The sequence below is a fragment of the Amblyomma maculatum genome, chromosome 9 (genome assembly GCF_055883805.1).
Source record: "Amblyomma maculatum isolate TAMU_Amacu chromosome 9, ASM5588380v1, whole genome shotgun sequence".
NCBI lineage: Eukaryota > Metazoa > Arthropoda > Arachnida > Ixodida > Ixodidae > Amblyomma > Amblyomma maculatum.
Genome location: NC_139352.1, coordinates 62,757,516 through 62,778,313, shown reverse-complemented (window position 1 = coordinate 62,778,313; position 20,798 = coordinate 62,757,516). Strand labels below are relative to the sequence as shown.

General features: G+C 47.5%; 2 protein-coding genes across 2 annotated transcripts in view; both read left to right on the top strand.

Moving 5' to 3' along the window:
- Nucleotides 1-693: 693 nt before the first annotated feature.
- Nucleotides 694-9,538, top strand: LOC146179191 (uncharacterized). The gene is made up of 3 exons (XM_084580143.1): nt 694-753; nt 4,324-4,782; nt 7,475-9,538. Exons 1-3 carry the CDS (start codon nt 694-696, stop codon nt 8,360-8,362), a joined length of 1,407 nt encoding a protein of 468 aa, XP_084436269.1. The 3' UTR covers nt 8,363-9,538.
- A 5,779-nt stretch (nt 9,539-15,317) lies between these two features.
- LOC146179189 (solute carrier family 60 member 1-like) overlaps nt 15,318-20,798 on the top strand; it is a 250,908-nt gene continuing 245,427 nt past the window's right edge. Inside the window, exon 1 of the mRNA XM_084578866.1 lies at nt 15,318-15,945. Coding sequence (XP_084434992.1) covers nt 15,665-15,945 — 281 coding nt within the window. The 5' untranslated portion in view covers nt 15,318-15,664. The remainder of the gene's footprint in view (nt 15,946-20,798) is intronic.

Genomic DNA, 20,798 nt, shown 5'->3' with positions numbered 1-20,798 from the left:
TCGCAATCATTTGGAGCAGACGTGACACCGGTTTAGACGGTGGCGTAGCGTCACCTGCCAGGGAGTAACATTTCCGGCTATAAACCTTGTATGCGACTCCCCTCTCACTTTCTTCTTGTGCCCTTGTTGTTAGTATAGTGAATTACAAAGTATTATTGTTCACCCTATGCAGTTAACGTACTACTGTCATGCCACCTTCAATTTCCCTGGAAACTGCTCGGATGATCTTTGAGAGTGATTTGAGAGCATGATCAAAAAGAACAAGACAGTCTGAAGCGGAGCCTCCGTAGTAGAGCTACAGCCGCTAAATATGCACTGTAGTAGAACACAATCATCGTTCTCTAATTGTATGATCAACGCCGTACATTATCAGGGGGCATTGTAGCAGACGGTGTGAATGGCGTGTGAAGTGTGAACGGTGTGAACGGTGTGAAGTTGTGCCGTTTTGATATCTTTTCCGTTCATATTTCTTTAAATAATCCTTCAAACTAAAAAAAAAAGTGCTATAGAGAGATACGGCCTTCTAAATCATAAATTTGTTTTACGCAGTACCAGTGCCAGCGACACGTGACGGCACTGATCCGAAGTCTGTCATCGTCTGCTACGTCGGAAAGTAACCGCCGCGGTCGGCTGCATTGCGGTTACCGGTGTCTAATATTCGTTTTAAGTTCCATAAGTTGACATAACGGCCGCATGGAGGTCAAGAGCAGCGAAAGCGTCCCGTGCTTCTCCAGCGACACGGACTTAAGCCAGGTAACGAGGTCCCAGTAGAGCTCAAAGACTGCTAGCGCATGGACGAAAAAGTGTGCTGCGTGCCGCCGCATGGAACCCTACGAGCTAGTTACAGGGCTTGCTTTTGTAGTGCGAAAGAAATATGTCATTGGAGGTATGAGATAGTGAGCTGGGATGCCCACGAAAAAAAAAAAAAAGGGGGGGGGGGGGGGGGGGGCATGGCGGGCCGGCACAAACGCCGCAGTCTGCTGCCGTTGATGATATAGAGGACGCAGGGGTAAAACGTTAAGAGAGTCGAGATTATACGGGTGGAAATCGAGAAATGCATAAGCAGAAGATGAGCGAGTAGTAAGTGGATGGATGAATTTTCACTGCTTTGAAAACGTCGAGCTGTGGCCTGCGGAACGTACATTATATTTGTTCTCACTGTACAAGGAGGGAAGACAGGAAGACGGATAAGAGGAGGGAATGAATATGAGCAGGCAGGGATGTCTGATTGCGAAGAGTTGTACTACAAATAGTGTCTAATGCACGCGTCCAAGCACACGTGTTCATGCACATATGCTAGTCAATGCCTAAAGACGGACGCCCAATCCAGTTCACACGCTGTACAGGAACTCTGATGTGTATGTTTCACAGACGGGCGCACCCAGACTTGCCTTAAACAGAAAATAAAATACCGCCTCTGCTATATACGCGTCGGACTTCGCAGATTTCCTTCCAGACGTCCCAAGGGTTTTCTCGGAGAGAGAGCCGGGCCCGTATTCCGAGTTTGCGTCGTTATCGAAAGTGTCGCTATCTCCCAAACCTCGAGTCATCTGATTGGTGGAAACGCCGGAACATGATCTTGTCACCTCTTCCGGTTCCGTAGTGGCAACACCCGGTTCTGGCGTTTCGACCAATCAGATGACTCGAGGTCACGTGAGATAGCGACTTCGAAAACGACGCAAACTCGGAATACGGGCTCCGGAGTGTTGTCGCTTGGTGTAGCTCAATATTGCTCCCACTCGTTCACTAAGTTAGGGGACACATTCGGCATGTTGTGCTGCACAAAGAGTTGTTCGAAAACTGGAAACCAGGGCCGACACAGATTGCATAACGCTTCCAGTCTGAAAACAGCCTCAAAGCCCCGCCACTATTGGTTGGTATGTCCGCAGGCCAATGCTGAGCTGCAGCTTCGGTCGGTATTAATGGATATGTTTGAGAAATGGTTAGATTGTTCCCTAGTCCGACTTCAGCGTACCGATTGCTTAACGCTTTCAACCGGAAAGCAGTTTGAAAACAATCTCCGAGTCTTTTTATGTGTGGCGATTAGGGTGGACTATCAGGGGCTAATTGATCGATTTCAGAGTACTTTCTTAGTCGATCGTTCGGTATGGATCGGTTTGAGACAAGTTTCTGTTTAGCTAGTTCAGTAATTCAGCAGCTCCAGGTCTGACAAAACGATCATGTCAACCGATTGAATCTGTCCAGTGCATTTTCGATAATATATCATCGCGTCCGTGTACTGACCCTTTTTGTGTTTGGTGCATTATGCTCATTTGTACACACAGATGATAGCGAATTTACGACCCTCTCTGATGTAATTACGTCAAGGTGATATTAGTATTCGATGCACAATTAATGAAGAAATACGATACAAAGACACAAAAAGACGGCTCCGAAATAAGAAGACTGATGAAACAGCCACACGTGACGCAGATAAATATAAAAAAGAAAAAGAGGAGAAAGAGTGCGAAAGTGAAATAATAATAACCATAATCTTTTATTTATTCATTAAATAAATATGCTTAATTCAGGCCGCATAAGCCTCGCTTGAGTTGGCGGCGACCTTAGATTAAGTGTGCAGGTATTTTTTCGGCCTGTGCTATTAATAATATTAAAAAAAAAAACTTTTTTACGTCGCTTATATATGTTAGGATGAGAATGACGGTATATTTCGTCGATGATGATAGTAGATAGTGATGACGATGCAGTTAATGATATGACGACAGTACCGATGACAGTGATGGTGCATCAATTGATAATGATAATGATGACAGTAGCGATAGTGATGACGATGATAGAACCGATGACAATGAAGATGTAGTTAACGAAAAGTCTTGTAAAGTGGTTTTCGTTAATTCCGCTCTTAAGCAGAATTAAGTGCAGTCTGCAATCTTTTTTTTTTAACAAAAGAAAAGAAAGGCTAATCATCTTTGGGCCAGCGGTAAAGCGTCCTCTTGGTAACCATGCATTTAGATTTTAGCCTGGTCCGTTAATCCTCGGCTACTGTCTTGTGAGCGTGTATGTGTGCTACTGCGCTCCGTATGATCCACGAATCCTCAAGGTACACTATAGCTAAATGTAACGTGGAAAATGCTTTCTCTACTCTGTTAAACTACATTATTATTCCTGCTATAATTTAGAGCATGGTGTGTAATTTAATTGTCCATAGTTTTCTAATAACATGCTGTTTGCCTGATTCAGTCAGGTATAATGTTATGCTTGTATCGTCTGTTGGAAAAAAAAGCTAAGCAAGCAGTACATACCACAATGATTACTTCCCCCCGCACAACTCCACCCCCCTTCAAACAAAAAAAATCACTGCCACTTCTACTATGAGCGGTCGTTTACCCAGAGGAGGCGAAATTTATCGCAATCAATGATGCGAGTGCCGGTTAATTTGTCCATTTGTTTCTGCAGGGGTTTTTAATTATTTCTGATTGTGCAGCAATCGCGCCATCTTACCATATCTCACTAAAGAAAAGGGACCACTAATTGCCACGTTACGTGTTGAACTGCTACACAAACAAGCGACCTGGGTAGCTAAGAGAAATATTTTGTATGGTGAATGTAGCGATGCAACGCGTGGTATTGAAAAAAAAAATTGGATGGGTATACGTTCCATCTCGAGGCTGCATAGGAGTGTATTGATGCACTCATCACAAAAACGAATGGCACACATCACGCACAGCACACTAATTCACGTACAGAGGTGACTGTAAAAACAAATGAGAAGGGTTCAACGCTGCTGAACCGAATATGGAGCGAAAACATTAGTTGCGAGTGACCTTCTTCTTCTTCGCGGTAGTTCAAGGTCATTCGTGCCTGCAGCCATGGACTACGAGACAGGCCGAAACCTGGAATAGTGTGCGGTATAAACGTGCCTGCGTGGCCTAGGGGTAACGTGAATGCATGGGTCCAGGGAGGCTGATTCTGATATCACCCTTCCATATGAAAGGAGAGACCCGAGTTGGCAGCTGTTGGCAAACGTAACGTCAAGCAACCTTATGTTCAATCTGTGCACGGTCATGTCAGCTGCCAGCTACCGCCTGGCACCGCCATGCTCATTATTCATCGCTCACATATACGTAGTTGGCATCGACGTCACAGTAGCCGCCATATTTGTGGTCCATAGAGCAACGAAAGCGTTCGCGTTTTCGTAGTGCACCCAATCCAGCACTCTTCCGGCCAACCGAAATTCCCCCCTACGCTGTGGAAAGCAGCCTAGGTAATTTGTGTAGTGCAGCCCACGAAGAACCCGCAACGAGTCGACTTTCGAAAGGGAGGACCGTCATGACAGCAGCAGTCCATGCTTGTCCTGTGCAGGTTCGTCAGCTGGTCGAGAGATGGCGCCAGTCGTACGGCCATCTGCTTTTCCAGTGCCAGCGGCAGCGCGAAGAGCTCACCCACATGGCCATGCATGAGCGCCTGTGCGAGGACAGCGAGAAGTTGCTGCGCAGGGAGAACGCGGCGCTCAAGGAGGCGCTTGCTCAGCAGACGGACGCAGCCGCCCGATTGCGCAGGCTCAAGGTCGAGAGCGACGCCCTCAAGGAGGACCTGGACGATGCGAGCGCCTCGCTCTGCGCCGCCGTGCTCGAGCACGAGGCCAAGCAGGCCGAGCTACGCCGAGAGCTTGACTCCGAAAGCAGGGCCCGCAAGGAGGTCGAGCTCAAGCTAGCCGCCCAGGTGGCCGCCTCTGAGAATATGCTCGAAGAGCTCGAGGCCCAGCGAAGCGAGAACGGGGTGCTGGCGGCCGAGCTAGAGGAGTGCCGCAAGCAGCTGAAGGTGAGGAATAGTAATGACAGTTTGTTATGAGAGAAGGAGAGGGCGCTGTAATTGTCTCACTTCTCAATGAGAACATTTTGGCGCACATTGGGAGAAGGAATGGAGGAGCAAATGAAAATGAAATTTCAGGGGTACACTCAAGTTTGCTTACGTGCGGAAATGCGAAAGCATTGAGAGTTCCGCGCCTAGTTTTATGAGTTTTGCGTTTCGTTGTTCAGAACCGTTGCTTATAGTTGCTGTTTCTAATGGTCAAATCCGGACAGAGTCAAACTTTCGGAGTGGCTCGCCGAATTCTGGAAGCCACCATTGAGTTGACCATATTTAAATTAGGTTAGGTACCAATTTTCGTCAAATTAGTAAGAAGTTAAATTTCAGGGGTCCAGGAAGGCCGAATTTCGGAGGTTGCCCACCGAAGTTTGGAGGTCACCACTTAATTGCCTATACTCGAGTTAGGTTACATATTGGTTTTGGTCAAACTCTCATGAGGTAGAATTTCTAGGACCGAGGAGGCTAAATTTTGGGGGCGGCCCACCCAAATTTGGAAGTTACCGTTCAGTTGGCCATACTGAAATTAGGTTTGAGGGGTGGTGGTGGTACTAATTTGAGGGGTGGTGGTGGTAGTGGTTTATTAAAATAATAACAATAAAAATTAGCTGTGGTTTAGCTTGTGGGTAAACCTGGAGTTACGCGAAAGTAATCTGCATGGCTACGCTTAGGCTCATCTTCAAAGTACAGACATGGCTTTTGCACATAGTAATTTACTCTATGGTTTCAGGTTTATTCATGACATAGGGGAGTCACTTCATGTATGGGCACCCCTTGCCTTTCGTCATTGACCATTCTCATTCGGGTGTAGAAGACTTCTAGTGATATGACATCGTCTCTACGTCGAACTCCGGGAGACACCGCCGTCACAACGTTCGAACGAGCCTTCTGCCTTAGCAGCTTGCTGTTGTCGTCATTCAGATTTGAAGATTCACATCGAATCGGCCATGCTCTAATTAGATTGGATACCAAATTTGCTATTATTACATACAACACATGATTGACAGTTCGTGCGGGCATTTTTGCGGACACGGTCAGTCGCCACCCATGAGCCAAAAAAGCATTCACCTTAAAACAATTCATTAAAACATTTGGGACCGCGGCGGCGACCGCTACTTGTATGAAGGCGAAACGCTTGAGCAGTGCGCTGCTGCGACGCCCGTTCTTCAGGTCTCCTTTCGTGGCGTGCGCCACCACGCGAGTGGTAGCGCGAACAGCCTCATCTTCTAGTCTCCGTCACGAAACCCAGGAGGTTTTTACCTCGTGTCTGCCTTCTGCCATTTTCCTATAGTTGGCACAGCCTACGAGCACAGCAGTTAAGCAGAGAAGCTTGCTTTGACGGAGCCAAGTTTGTTTTGAAGTCAAAGCTTAACTACGCCATATATTAGCCACGGTCAACCATCCGGTCACTTCACCTTCAAAAAGGCGGCGTGAGCTTCACCTGATAACCTGATTAAGTGTAGGTGTCTATCATTCCGTAGTGTTCACCCAAAAGCTGTGCCTCCTTCCCCCAAAACCTAACCCACAGCGGTGCTGCCTTGGTTAAAACGCCCGACTACTGAACCGCAGTACCCGGATCCGAACCCGATCGCCGGAGGCTGCGTTTTGATGGAGGCGAAACGGAGAGGCGTCCGTGTGGTGTATGATGTACTCCGCAGCCTTCCCTTCCAGCACATCTTTCTCTCTTTTCACTTTCACTCCAACCTTCCTCCCTTCCTTTACAGCGTAGTGCAAGTATATATATAAAAAAAAGTGAGACAGTTACCGCGCCTTTCCCTTCCTATAAATAAAATCAGTTTTTTTTATCCACATAGAACGTGTGACAGACACTGCAACTTTCATTTCATGTAAACCAATTAGTCTTTAGCAACTCACCAGTGGCGTCCGCAGAAAGTGGGCGCGAGATGTGTCCGCCAGATTCCATGGGATATCCGTGGGGTTTTGGTATATAGTTACCGATAGTTATAGTGAGTGACAGATAATGATAGTCGGTGATGAAAAAGAGTATCTCTTCCTACTTTCTCTAGGCAGAGAGCTATAAGGAACTCTCTCTCACAGAGAGAGCGAGAGAGAAGGTCGCTCTGGAGAGCGAAAAATGACTAGAGACTCTCTCTCCAACTTCCCTCCCTCTCTCTCCCTTCCTTTTCTTCATCTCTATTTCTGTACATCGTAGTTCCGCCTTTATTGTGCGATGTATATGCTTTGTTTCGTAGTTTGACTTCTTTCGTGGTTTATGAATTTTTGGTATTTAATTTAACTTGTTTTTGCAGTTTTTGCTTAATTGCTTATTGAAACAACGTTTTTGCCTAATAAAACAACATTGTAAAATGCGTTCGAAAAGGTAAATACCGAAAGACCTTGAAAGGTCAGAAAGTGTGTTCTTCACCTACGCAGGTAGAAAACGAAAGGAGTTGTAGTAAGAGTAAGAGAACACGCCTAGAAAACAAACATATGCTTGCCGAATACTTCTAACTAAGGCTGCAGACACGTAACTATCCAGCACATTCGTAACAAGCGCGGCTAAGCTGTTTCTCCGCTCTATGCATGGGATTGGCAGATGCGACGCGCGTCTATGTAGCTGCCCTCACCTGAGATTCTCGTTCAGCAACGACCGCTCTGATCTCTGAGACGTGTGCTTCGTGCGCAGGCTAAAGAGCAGGAGCTCCGCTGCGAAGTCATCGCGGTCAAGCTGGAGCGCGACGAGGCAGTCGCAAGGATCCAGGGCCGCTTGGAGCGGCTCCAAACGACTAGCCACGCCGCCTGCAGAGAGGAATATGCCGCTCTGCAGCAGGAACTGGCACGAGCGCGCGAAGAGGTCACTCGCCTCAAGGAGAGCAGTTCGCCAGCGAGGACGCAAGCAACCCCACGGTCGAGCTCCCTTTCTCTCTCCCAGAAGTTGAAGAAGACTCTAGGCAAGGATTCTATAAGACCTTCAGAGAGTCCAGGACAGGGTTGTTGTGCCAAAAACTCTGAGCGGGAGGTGTGGTCCGGAGGACGGGCTGCTGAGGGATCTGTCCAGGGCAACGCACGAGACTTTAGTGGTAGGACGGGCTGTGGGCTAAATGCCTATGCAAGCCCCACCCAAGAGCGTCCACCGGCACTGGGCACCACGTCAGCTTCCACTCCTGCTGCTCTTCGTAGAAGCCCGAGCCTGAACTCGAGGCCCGTAAGCGATGGAACCGTAGACTCTACACGCGGAGCTTCAGATTACGGCGACGATACAATCAATGACAGCTACCTGCCACTCGTCGCTGTAGAAAGCCCTGGGCCATGCGTAGCGAGAGCTTCGTTCAGGGTGAGCGAACTCCTCGCCTTGTCGGCTCAGAGGAGAGGAAATCCTCGCTTGTTCGACGGAGGCAGAGGTCGCATAGAGACCGTGAATGAACCCAAAAGCCCGGAACAGCGCATGATCCACGAAGGCCCTGGGGATGCGCCTAGTGCCATGGTCCCTGAAACTCCGCCCGGTTCCGATGCTAAGCCGAAGAAAAGGAGGCTGTGTCTGGAAGTGGACGACATGCTTTTTGTCGATGCCTAGCAGCCTAGTGGTCTCCTAGGCTGAACTGGCTCTACAGCCCGTTAAAGGGTGTTACGGCAGTAAGCCTGTTTCCTCACCTCCTTCTTCTCCACCAAATCAGAGTTTTTGCTACATTTTAAAGACTGGCAAGCGCTTTACAGAGCAGAGCCAGTAAGTTTAGTACTTTCATTATGTTGTCAGGACGCGGCGTCCCTCTTTCACGTTTCTTTGAATTTGTTCTATCCGTTGGTTACACAAGTGTTGTGACACGAGTTAGCGCCTCTGTAGTTGTGTTTCATCTGGTGTCACTGCTTGGAGAAGTAAAGGCAGTTTATTTGCAGTCAACATTTAAATCAGCCGATTCACAGTAATTTACTAAGAACACTCCGACGTCCCTTGTCAGTAGTTATCGCGCATTTGATAGTAATATTTAGAAGAAGCCAAGCGCTTGCACACTTATTGCAGAGCGCGTGTACTAGCAAGGAATGCATCTATCGGCCGATATCTGTCGTTTTCCTGGCTCTCTTTATCGTTATTTTCTTCGTTTATTTACTGAATTTGCACCGTACTACACGATCAGCCTTTGAAAATATTTCAGCTTTACGGGCCTGCTTTTTTTTTTTACTTTGGATGTTTCATCGTCGCTTTAGACAGAGTCATAAACATAAAAACACGTGCAGAGCTAGTCGCGCTGTTGGTCACAGACATTGACGACCTAAATGCGTTTCTCGAAGGTCGTCATTTTGTTCGCTGTTCAGTGCAATGCCAAGCACAATGAAAGCGGCGACATTAGATGAACAGACTGTCCAGCGAACAATATGGCGGCGCCACGCTTAAAAGTGTGCCATCGGATACAATTCATAAAGGCGTGGCATATGTTCCTAAAAGGAGGCCCTCCAATCAAAGCTGTCAACCTAATGTCATGACGTCACTGTTAACCGCATAGCACCTGCCACAGTGGTACCTTCCAGCAGGCCACACCCGCGACATTATGAAAACATGGTTGAAGCCATGGAGGACCTCCTTTGAAGGGTTGTCGCTGCGTTCTTGGGTTTTATTTGACCGTATCGATGAGTACTATGAAGCCGAGTGCTTCATGTTCGCCTGCGTTGGCTCCAGCAGACCCTCTCTTCCACCCAGCAACGTGACAAATAAAGTGAAACTTCCAACGTATAGCTTCACATGGGCGATACGAAAACAACAACAACAACAACACTTGAACGTCATGTACGTTTCTTTTTCTTCTAGTCAATAAAGCTTTCTTTGTTCCCCTCCAGATGCGCTTAAAGAAGTGACAGCCGCGAGGATCGTTTTGCTTGCGGCTTCAGTGTGATGTGTGCGCGACGAAGATAGTAGAGAGATTTAGCTTACCGTGATCCGTGATCCGCTGCCGTGATCCACCACCGCGCGTACCACTGCGCTTGCCGAGATCCCCTTGACGCCGATAGATGGCGCCACATACTTCATGTCGGCACATAGACCTGCCGCGTTGGGACCAATCAGCTTGTGCGCACCGCCCACACGCGGTAGAGGGTCACGGTGGCGGATCGCGGATCACGGTAAGCTAAATCTATCTAATACGTGGTGGAATGCGGTAATCGATTGAAGGCCAATGGCACGTGTTTCTTCCTTCCGGAAGCGGCGAAAAATGGGTTTTCGAGCAATACAAAAAACGAAGTGACAGATTTCATGCGTTGACAGGGCCCGGGATTTTGCTTGACCGTAATCAAATTTTTTGCGTGTATACTCGTACGTTTATGTACTTTTAAATGAACTAGCAAGAACTTACTTTACTATCCTTCCGAACAAATGGTACTGTAATGCTGACCGATCTAAGATGGTATGAGGCAGCTCGCAGTGCTCTGAGGATATCTTGTTTGGCGTTTAGTTTGTTCGAGTGCTGTCGTAAACCATGTTCAAGAAGCTGAGCTGGCTTCTGTCACTAGAAGGCTCTCAAAGGCATGCCAGTAGCATGATCGCTCAAGTACAGACGCTTACAAGTCGGAGTCATATTGTACTACATTTGAACGGCGATCGAGCAGCAGCATACATTATTGTCCACCTCTTCCCGTTTGCCTAACACGTTTCATTCACAAATTAATTTTCACTTGGCACTCAACGATCACTCTATTCCCATTGTTGAGACCTGTTCATGTTCCTCGCGCCATTTCGTTCTTTGCGCGTGTTCGGGTTCGCGCACAAGAGCTCACCCATACCTGCTCTCACAGCTCCTCACATGCACATAGAGGAGCTCACTCCAACTCATGGGCTCACTCACATTAACTATATCGCCTGACTCGCACTCGGAGAGCAGCGCATTATACTACTCCCTCTACCGTACACTAAATTTACTAGGGGCTCACTTCTGTCCACTGGGCTATCACAGCGACTCGATCATTTCTATGACCAGCTCACACTCAAGCTTAAACTCGCATGCGTGAACAATTAAGTGAGGCGAAATAGGTGCACTGAAGAGTGAGCTTGCCGAGACTATACGCCCACGATCGTAATTCCTTTTTTTACCTCACGGACCTCTAAGCCAAGCTCATGCGGTGGCAAGAGGCAAGGCGACATAAAACTACTTCTAGTTTTATTTTGCTTTATCCTGTTGCTAACGCTGTTTTGAAGAGACGGTGGGACGGGCTGGGCCCCTGCTGCAAGACGGATGCATATGCCATTGATCCCCCGTTAGCCCTGTCCAATCCCAGCCGGCGTTGTGATCGAGTGGCTGATATTCTGTAATGCATGATGAACTCTCGTTAGTAAAATTTTAAGCTCTTCCGTTCGGGCCCCTAATCGCGGCTTACGGCTCACTACTAGCCGGAAGGATACATCTATTATACACCGTAGTTACCTCCACTTCATGAGCGCCTTCCATAGGTAATTAATACAACCCATTCATATTCGCCAATTGGATTTGGATCTAACGATCCGCGATAATCGGTGTCACTGTTTGGCACAGGTAAACAGGCCGTTTCACGAAACCCTCTCAGAACTTTAGGAAGGAATTAAACGGAAGAAAGGCAACTTTTCAGGGGTGCACTGTCACGCTTCAAAGCATGCTGCAGAACGAGAACTCAGCAGACAAAAACACGTGACGTTAAAGAAACTAGCCACCATTCATTCATTTGTTTGTTCTATCCCAGCCACCTTTTCTTGGTTACCGCGCGTTCCCAAGTGACTTCGACGAAATGGAAGATTAATTGCTCCTAAACGCTTCTTCTGAAAGCATGTAAGCATCCTGAAGCGTACGTCTCCTAATACTTTGTCCAGCTCGTTTGTTGTCTTAGCGTGCCCCCCTCGCTTAGCAAAGTAAAAGATGACCAATTGCTTCCTCGATATCCTGAACTACACTCAACTAGCAAGTTATGATGGTTTTATTAATGCAAAAAAATAAATATACGATACCTTTTCACCTTACTGGGCCCCATGCAGCTCCCTCTGTCCAATGTCCTCTCATTTTGTGTACTCAGGAAGGTGCACCTCTTCTCTTCCTGAGAACCTGTGCGGACGCCACACATCGTGATTCGTGAAGGGGGTCAACGACCTTTTCTCAGGAAAAAGCGTGCGCGCTGGACTAATCCTGAATTCCTATCCTCTGACATGGAGAGGAAGGTACTGTGTAGACCGAATGTGTCCCAACTATATATTTACACTGTTTGCTAGTTTTAACAACAAGTACTGAATTTTCACGTGTCAAAACCGTACTCTGGGATATGAGTAAACGCTTCTCGCATAAAGAAGTACGGCAAAGTACGTTAGGCACCTATAAGCGACTACAGCCAACTTTTGCGAGAGAGAGATTTTAAGGTGTGTCTACACAGCATGTGGGTGAACGATGTACCCGGCGTTAACAGTTAGGCACTCAGAATTTTTGGAAATCTCGCTATCAGCAACATATGAAAACTGGTTCCACACACATGTTCTAGAGCCAAAAAATCAATCAACATTTCTGTCATTGGTAGCATGCATGTTTACGACGAACACAGAGGCAGGCGCATTCCAGTAGGCCGCTTCATTTGGTAGAGTTATAGCAAGCGCGTGTTCTGAGGAGCATGATCAGCAGTCGCGTCACACAGGGAAGAGTTTCGTGTCCATTGAGGAGGACTAAGATGAATATTGTTACGGACGCGCAAGGAGGAAGAAGCGGGCAGTGGCGCGGGCAGCAGCGCTCGCGCTAGGCCCGCCAACAATTCATTAAACGTCATCTCGCTGTCATTGATCATCTCTCCGTTCTCTTTCTCCTGTGTTCACCGGCTGGCCGCCACGTAACATTTGGTTGGAGGTGCGAGGTACTTCATCATCACCCCCTCATCCTGGTCCGGAGCTTCGATACCCTGCGACTTATTGCGCCGTCGACTGAAGGTTAGGAGGTATCGCATGGCTGTTCCCCAGCCTGCCGGACCCAGCAAGACCTTGCCGTTCCTCCGCCTCGTCACCCCCCCCCCCCCCTCCCCACCGCCCCGACCATAAGTCCCGTGACGGCCACACATGACCACGACACAAGAAGAGACCCGAACGACCATATGTGACCCCACTGACCAGATGTACCGACCAAAGACCCCACGACCCGAGACACCGCTACACTTCAAGACATCTTCCCCTTCCTATGTCATGCGGTGCCTGCCTTGGCCTCCGCCATCGAGTCGTGGCAACGTGTGGCCCGAGAGTGTCCTGGACCAAGGTTCATCGGGAATCATCATGCCGGCAAGCCGTTCTATTCTTCCTTTTTCTTCTTCTTTTTCTTCAAGCATCCAGACACGCCCATCATCATGCCATGGACTCATAAACATCAGTAAACTTCCTCGTCCACGATCGGGACGATCGCTCGGTGGCCCCGGGTCATGTTACGGACGTGCAAGGATGCAGAAGCGGGCAGTGGCGTGGGCTGGAGCGCTCGCGCTAAGCCCGCCAACAATTCATTAAACGTCATCTCACTGTCAATGAACGTCATCTCTCTGTCTCTTTTTCCTGTGTTCACCGGCTGGCCGCCACGTAACAACATTTAGGGGCGAATATTTCGGAACACGTACGTTGTTAATGGGAATTCTGCGGAATGGGGCAGTCTATATACCTATATGACAATTCTTAATTTTCTAATTAAACGCTTTCTAGCTTCAGTGGCAAAATTGTTTAAGCAATTTTAATTGTTTCTGAGTCTCATGACGGCAGATATCTTCACATTTAGGTGTCCGGCTAATCATGTTCGAAAACAGATATTGCGTTCTGCTCATAATGTGTTTTAAACAAAAAATGCACAAACACGCTGGATATCTAAACTTCCACTATGCGTCACCTTGTTTTTCGCTCCGGATTCCTTCCCTGCTATTGACTCCCAGGTATAGTACGTCGCAGTGAAGGCTTCCAATGTATTTAAACCACTCGGAGTTTGTTAATGCATACACCTAATCAAATGTGTCGAGGTCACCTCCTATAGCATTTCAAGACCTTTTGGACTTTAATGACTCCGCTATGACCTCACCGAACGGCTCAAACGAAAAGCCTTTGGCTTGAAAACTTTTGACAAAAAGCACGCACCAACCTTTCGCATACACTGGATTTTTCCCCTCTTGACCTGCTTCGAAAACACGCGCCTTAACGCCGGGAACCAATCTCGTGCCCTTGTTTTCAGTAGCATGAAGCAACAGCCGCTGAATGACCGCGCCCAAGTGTCGAGAAGAGGCCGCTGACCGAACGCATTAGCAGGCTATGTTGGCGCCGGAAGTGTTGAAAAATATGTCGCCGGAAGGTCCCCTTGTGACATCATCAAGTGATGTCCTCAGTTGATGACCGGATGAGAGTTGCAAGTCATGGTACAAGGCGCTGTATCACCAACGAGCCATGAATCATTAGACACGTGACATGAAAATGTCGAGTCAAGTGAATCATGAATCACGCTAGTCATGGGTCATGAGACAAAACGTGCCGAGTCATATCGTCGAGTAGCAGCATCGGAAGTCGAAGAGTGCCAGTTGGATCTTAGTTGGATCTTAACGGAATGGGTAGGTAAATGCGAAAAGTCGTCTATTACGTGTCAACAACGTCGCGCCAACGCTAATTATTTCGCGTGCTCCCAAATGCATGCAGTTTCTGCAGTGATTTCCAAGTTTTCGGAAGAGCTATGCCCATAGCAGCGTGCGCTGACGGCGATACGAAAGCAGTCGCGAGGCCCGACCTATTCTACGCAGCTCGAGTACTGCGGTTCAAAAGGAATCGCTGAAAGAACACCTGTGCTATGAAACAGTAACGCACCTTTCCCTCCACACGTACGTCCATGCAAATCGACACGTGCAGACTTTTCAGAAAACAATGCGCTAACAAGGATTTCATTGTGCACGGCCTGGGCAAAAAGGCGGCAGCGGATGCATCACTTGGGACTATAGTAGACAGCCGTTTCTCATCATAAATATTTAAACAGTTGCAGCAGTTTCTGTTATCTGAAAGGGGCTGATTCGGAGTTAAAAGGAAATGTACTTTGAATGAGGGCAAATAACGAAGGTATTGCGCACAGTGTGCAGACAATGTCAAATATTTCCTTTTGCACTTGCTTTTATTTGCCCTTATTTGTTTGTGAGTTCTTTGCTTGATAGGTATCATAGCATTATAACAGCTGGCTAAAATGCTGAAGTCTAGCTGTTCATTTCTTTTCAGTCTTTTGAGTGGATATTCTATTGGTCTTATATATTGCACCAATAATTTTATTTCGACATTCAAGCTCTTTGCAGTTGTTGTTACGTAAACACATTTTTGTTAGACACTACAGCCCAAAAATTTACACGAGCTAGCCCAACTTCCTTCTTTCCCATGGGCACCGGCAATGCGCGCCCTTGCTGTGACGTCACCGACGTCAACGCGCGAGCAGACGACGACGCAAAACCAGTAGTCGCGCCGCTACCACGAGGCGCCGCGGGATGTCGCTACGTTGCTTCTTGTGAAATTCACATGGGCTCCCGAGCAGCAGACTAGAAGGGGGCGGGCCGCTCTCTTCCCCACTCTGTCTTCCTCTCTTTCGGGGGTGCTCTCTTTTAGGGACCCGCAAATCGGTTTCCCTAAACACGTTGGGGGTGGGTCGGTCGGCGGCGAGTGGCTCTCTAGCACCCTTCATCCCCCGGACACGGTCGTAGAGGCGTCGGAGAGACAATCCGTGAAGCGGAAAGAGCAACCGGCCGTCCAGGGCTCGCCGAGAATCGACCAGTCTGTGACGATGCGGCTGTAGCGGGGCGCGCGCGCGCCGCAGGACCCCGTGTGCGCGACCCAATATTTCATCGCCGCCGACCACTCTTCTCCCTTCAGTCCCGGCGCTGGTCGTCGGTGTCCAGGGTCATGGAGGCATCGGCCGCTGGTGCTGGGGGTGCCGTGGATGGCGTATCGTCCGTGTCCAAGCGCGAGTACTTCCTCGACCTGTTCTGGCGACACAAGCACACCACGGTGACGCTTTGCTTCGTGTTCTGGAGCTTTGGCATGTGTGTCGCCTTCCTGGGACCCACGTTGTTGGATTTGGGTTGCAAGACCCAGACCGTGTTCTCGACCATGTCCTGGGTGTTCTTCAGTCAGTCGCTGTTCATCCTGCTCGGAGCCGCGGCCGGGGGTCTGCTCGTCGAAAGGTCAGTACGCCCGTTCAAATACCTTTAACCGTCAAAAGAGCACCTTTGCCCGTTCTTGCAACGCAGCGATTGCGTGACGCTTGGGTTTTGCCGTGTTGAAAGAAGAGATGCTCTTTCGACGACTACGAAACGGCTAGCGACCTCTTCGGCGTGGTTGCGTTCTATAATCAACGAGCGTGCGTTTCATGCTCCAGAGTTAAGAGCAGCTTTCATACAATAATTAGGCTATTCATATGATGATGCTGTCAGTAAACTCAAACTTGTAGCTGAGCACTAATACTGAGTTTGTTAGTCTGCTCTGGTCTACGCTGAACGCAGGAGATGACAGGGTCATGCAATGTGGCCCTGAAGGAGTCCGGGGCGAAGTTTACGGTTGCACTGCGTTGCAGGCGATGAAGCAATGCGAACGAGATATTCTCCCTACAGGGCATGGAACAGTATCAAGGCGTCGAGCACCGTAACGTCTATTCTCCTTGATATCTTGGATCGAAATGATTATATATGATCTGACTAGGATGGAAGAGGTATCGATTATGGCCGACCACTGCGGTAAAGGTAGCATTTTGTTTTTGAGGCAGGCTGTCAAACACTTGGATTTAGCATGAAAGCCGTGAGTTATTCTTGTTGCTGTGCTTATACAGCTTCTCGGTGGAATTTATCGCATCAACCATAAACAGAGTGGGGAAAACAAGGGTCGCAAATAGGTGTAACAAAGAGCTCACAGTACTGTACGTCTTTGCACTATCTCGCCATACCAGAAAATAAAAACAGCAGAACAGACTAAACAACTCTGATATGCTGGCACGCGTTTTGCCAGCTCGTTTTTCGCGAGATAAACATCGCAATGTTTGAAGCGCGGTCAAACTCCGTGTTTGTATTATTTCATTGAGCGCCGCAGAGACGGCACAATGATGACAGCGGAGTGTCTTTTGAGGAGGATATGAAAGGATGTACACGCTTGGTGTAGTTGACTAACGGCGCTAGGTATACTCATGCTTTGCGTACGATCTTATCGCATCTGCCTTTTCTAGTTTGTCATTAGTCTTTTTTTTTTTTATTCTGATGTACAGGCGCCCAAATCTTTAGCTGGCGTGCGCGAGCGGCGACTTTTCCGTGCGTCAGGGCGGTATGACGGGGCGAGGCTGGAAACAGTTTGAGGCTAAGCGCACGCCTAAAAATCGCGCTCAATTGAGTCTGTGGTCTACTATCACCCCACATTATCACACCTCAGATGAACAGGCAGCATGAGTAGGCGAATGGTTCTGCTCAGGTTTTATCTTTCGAAGGTCAGCGTCGCAGCAATCAAGTTGGCAGTAAAATAAAAAAGATGCGCCAAACACGCTCCATCATGCGAAAAGACGAAGAACACGTATCGTTGATTTGTTGCTAAAGGCTCTTTTTATCTCTAAAGAAAGGTACGTAGTTATCAGCACGCTAATACGCACGCTGCCCGTGCCATTCCTCGAAGTTATCGACTGCTTTTCTTTTTAAGTTGTATTCTTCATAAGCAAAATATCACCCTTACCACTGCAGAGTTCTTTGTAGTGCTTTAGCGACTGAAGTAGTGAAAGGCGAAATCCTGAGTGCCGCATTCTGCTTCGCAACTGGCACTAAATATAATTATTTAAATAATTAGCTATTAATTAATTATTCATGAAGTATGAAATTGTTAACCAGTTACTTAAATAATGAATTGGTCATTAAGTAGATAAATAATAGATTACCTAATTGGTCATTAATTAATTATAATTAGCAATTGATCATTGATTGGTATATGGTCATATAAGGCACGCATTCGCGCATACTGCGGTGGTGCTCTGTGATTGGTCGAGACCTTTATGACGTCACCCCGCCTCGGCCAATCAGAGCCGCGCTTAGGCGCGCCTCTTGGCTGGTCCGCTTTCGGATGTTTGAGATACGTTGTTAGGCCGCGCAGAAATATCTCAACCCACATCGGGCAGCTCAAACACGGAGGCTTCTTCTCCGTGTCTTGATTGGCTCTTACAAACTGTAGACAGGTTGTATCAAATAAATACGGTTGGTAGTGAGCACGCCGTGTGTGGTGCATGCGTCCTGGACGCAACCTATGGTCCATGTGCTGCTTCCGACCGCCACTAACGAAGTGTTCATGGCGAGCTTACCGTACTCTCAGTTAAGGGGGAGGATCTCCACAGTATACCACTTTAATGGTGAAATATGCAGAGGCCAGAAACACCGTCCACCTTTTACATCCTAATAAACTGTTGCCCAACAAGGTCCGAGCCATAATGAACACATGCGCCTCCATGGGTAGCCGCACAATTGAAACATATTATGTGATATACTGCCATCTGTGATTACACAAGATGTAGGCGGACCTGGCAGTCTTCTTGAATGCGGGACAGATGTAATCAGTAATTTCACACCCCCCTGCTGAAATTTAGACATACCATCAAATTTCAAATTCATGTGCAAAACGCTAGGTGGGATACCGGTACGGCTATCGCTATCGCTGCTTTCCTCGTAAAGAGAGCCAACAGCGTAGAGTCTTTCTCTATTCGTCGATTGAAACCGCGCCGACCACCACGCGGCGCTCACAAAATGATGCTCCGTATGTTAGCATGTTTTTTTGGACACATTTTAAGAGTGCAGGCTGAAAACTCTCGGAACGATCAACAGTATCGTGCATACGAAATCACCAAGACGCTGCAGATCCTTGCTCCGCAGGTTGGCAACTAACAATGGCGCAAGCAGAAATTAATGTCTTGTAGGAAACACTTTTTAAAGCCCCCGATAGACCATGCCTTTCATGAGGAATCTGTTTTTTGTCGCTTTAAACGCACGGATTCAGAAAAAAAAAGAAGAAGCAAAAGAGCCCGGCGAAGAATGAACTCGTAAAGAGCAAAGACGTTCCATTCTTCCTGGGTTGCCTATCACCGTTTGTTTTTATGCTTGTATTCTTCCCCCTCAGTCGGGGCAGTATGCGCAGAAAGAAGGAAGTGTTCGGGCTGTTCAAAACAAACGATAAACGTTTGTCGCGTTTTACTCGACTTCCCAGCAGCCGCTGTTCGCCGTCCCCCCCCCCCCCCTTTTTTTTTTTCGGTAACTCTCTCTTCGTACATCTCGGGTCATTATATTACGCTGTCCAAGCTGTGCTAGCATCATATAGCATTCGCGGTGAACAATAAAAGAGGGGGCCTAAATACGAAACCATGGCGTGGTAAGTTAGAAAGATTTTATCCGCACATACGTTTTTTTATTATTTTATATTACGCTGTCCAAGCTGTGCTAGCATCATATAGCATTCGCGGTGAACAATAAAAGAGGGGGCCTAAATACGAAACCATGGCGTGGTAAGTTAGAAAGATTTTATCCGCACATACGTTTTTTTTATTATTTTATACTCTTTTTTTTTTTATTCATGAAGGAAGAGCACGACAAATACCCCCTGCTCTGTCCCCTGCAATAGTTCTAGCCGAAAGCGATAAATTTGTTGCTCAAAATGTAAGGTGTTTTTACGCTGCGTGCAAGGGTCCAACCCCTCTTTGTGAATATCAGGTACAAAAGCACGAACAGCAGTTTTTTATCACCTCACTGCGTACCCTACAAATTTCCTCCTTCCCTATTCCCGCCGGGGTGGCGCAGTGGTTACGGCGCTTGTCCACTGTTCCCAAGAATGCGGGATCGAATCCCGGCCTCGGCGGCCGCTTTTCGATGGAGACGAAAAGCAAGGCGCCCATGTGCTGTGTGATATCAGTACACGCTAAAGATCCTCTGGTGGTCGAAATTTCCGGAGTCCTCCACTACGGCGTCTCTCATAGCTTGAGTCGCTTGGAGACGTTAAACCCCACAAACCAAACCAATTGTTTTTCCCTATAAGAACGCATGACGGTACAAGAAATGTTAATTGGACGAACAGCAGGGACATGGTGCCTTCGGCGCCTAGCGTATAATCTGGCTTCACTTTACGCTGCTAAGCAGCCAGCGTCCATCTACAAGCAAGTGAGACAATTGGTAACCATAATGATTTTACCTCTAAAGGTTTTTATTATTGTATAAATTAGGCTTCACATTCTTTTTCATTGTTGTGGATTGTATCGGGTCTTGAATATTTGGGGGCTGGGATTTAAACCATTCCTATGCAAAATCTACTACACCATTCGAGCTGAAATAACGTTCACAAAGCAGCAAAATATCGTCTATGTTGTGTGATAAGTTATTCAACATCGGTACTTGCCTAGATTATCCGAAATCGAGAAAAAACTGCTCTCGGCGGCGTGCACAATTTTCGCAGAAGACAGTCGAAAAGCTATTTTAACATGATGCGCCATCTGTCGAGCAGTGAGACAAACTCCATCCCGGCCGTTGGCGCGCTTGCCTCGCTGCCCGACAGATGACGCACCATGGTAAAATAGCTTTTCAACTCGCTTCTGCGAAAATTGTGCACGCCGCCGAGAGCAGTTTTTTCTCGATTTCGGAAAATCTAGGCAAGTACCGATGTTGAATAACTTATCACACAACATAGACGATATTTTGCTGCTTTGTGAACGTTATTTCAGCTCGAATGGTGTAGTAGATTTTGCATAGGAATGGTTTAAATCCCAGCCCCCAAATATTCAAAACCCTGTACTTCCCCTCTGTAGTGTATTCTGTACCCTGAGGGTTAAATAAATACACAACCAAACAAAAAAAATCTGACATATAAAAACATAAAAAGACAAATTCTGGTATAGCGAGTCATACTCTATACTATCAAAAATAATCAGACAATTCATCCTGTACAGTTTTCTTCGAGGAGATTTCCAATAACCACAGATGCCCCTGATAGATACGATCAAAGATAAAGAATGAGAGCATACAGTATAAGTGGTTAG

Excerpts from the sequence above, each read along its gene's own strand:
- LOC146179191 (XM_084580143.1), top strand. The coding sequence starts at position 694 with ATGGAGGTCAAGAGCAGCGAAAGCGTCCCGTGCTTCTCCAGCGACACG. Across the intron at positions 754-4,323 it reads GCGACACGGACTTAAGCCAG|GTTCGTCAGCTGGTCGAGAG; the intron begins GTAACGAGGTCC and ends TGTCCTGTGCAG. Across the intron at positions 4,783-7,474 it reads AGTGCCGCAAGCAGCTGAAG|GCTAAAGAGCAGGAGCTCCG; the intron begins GTGAGGAATAGT and ends CTTCGTGCGCAG.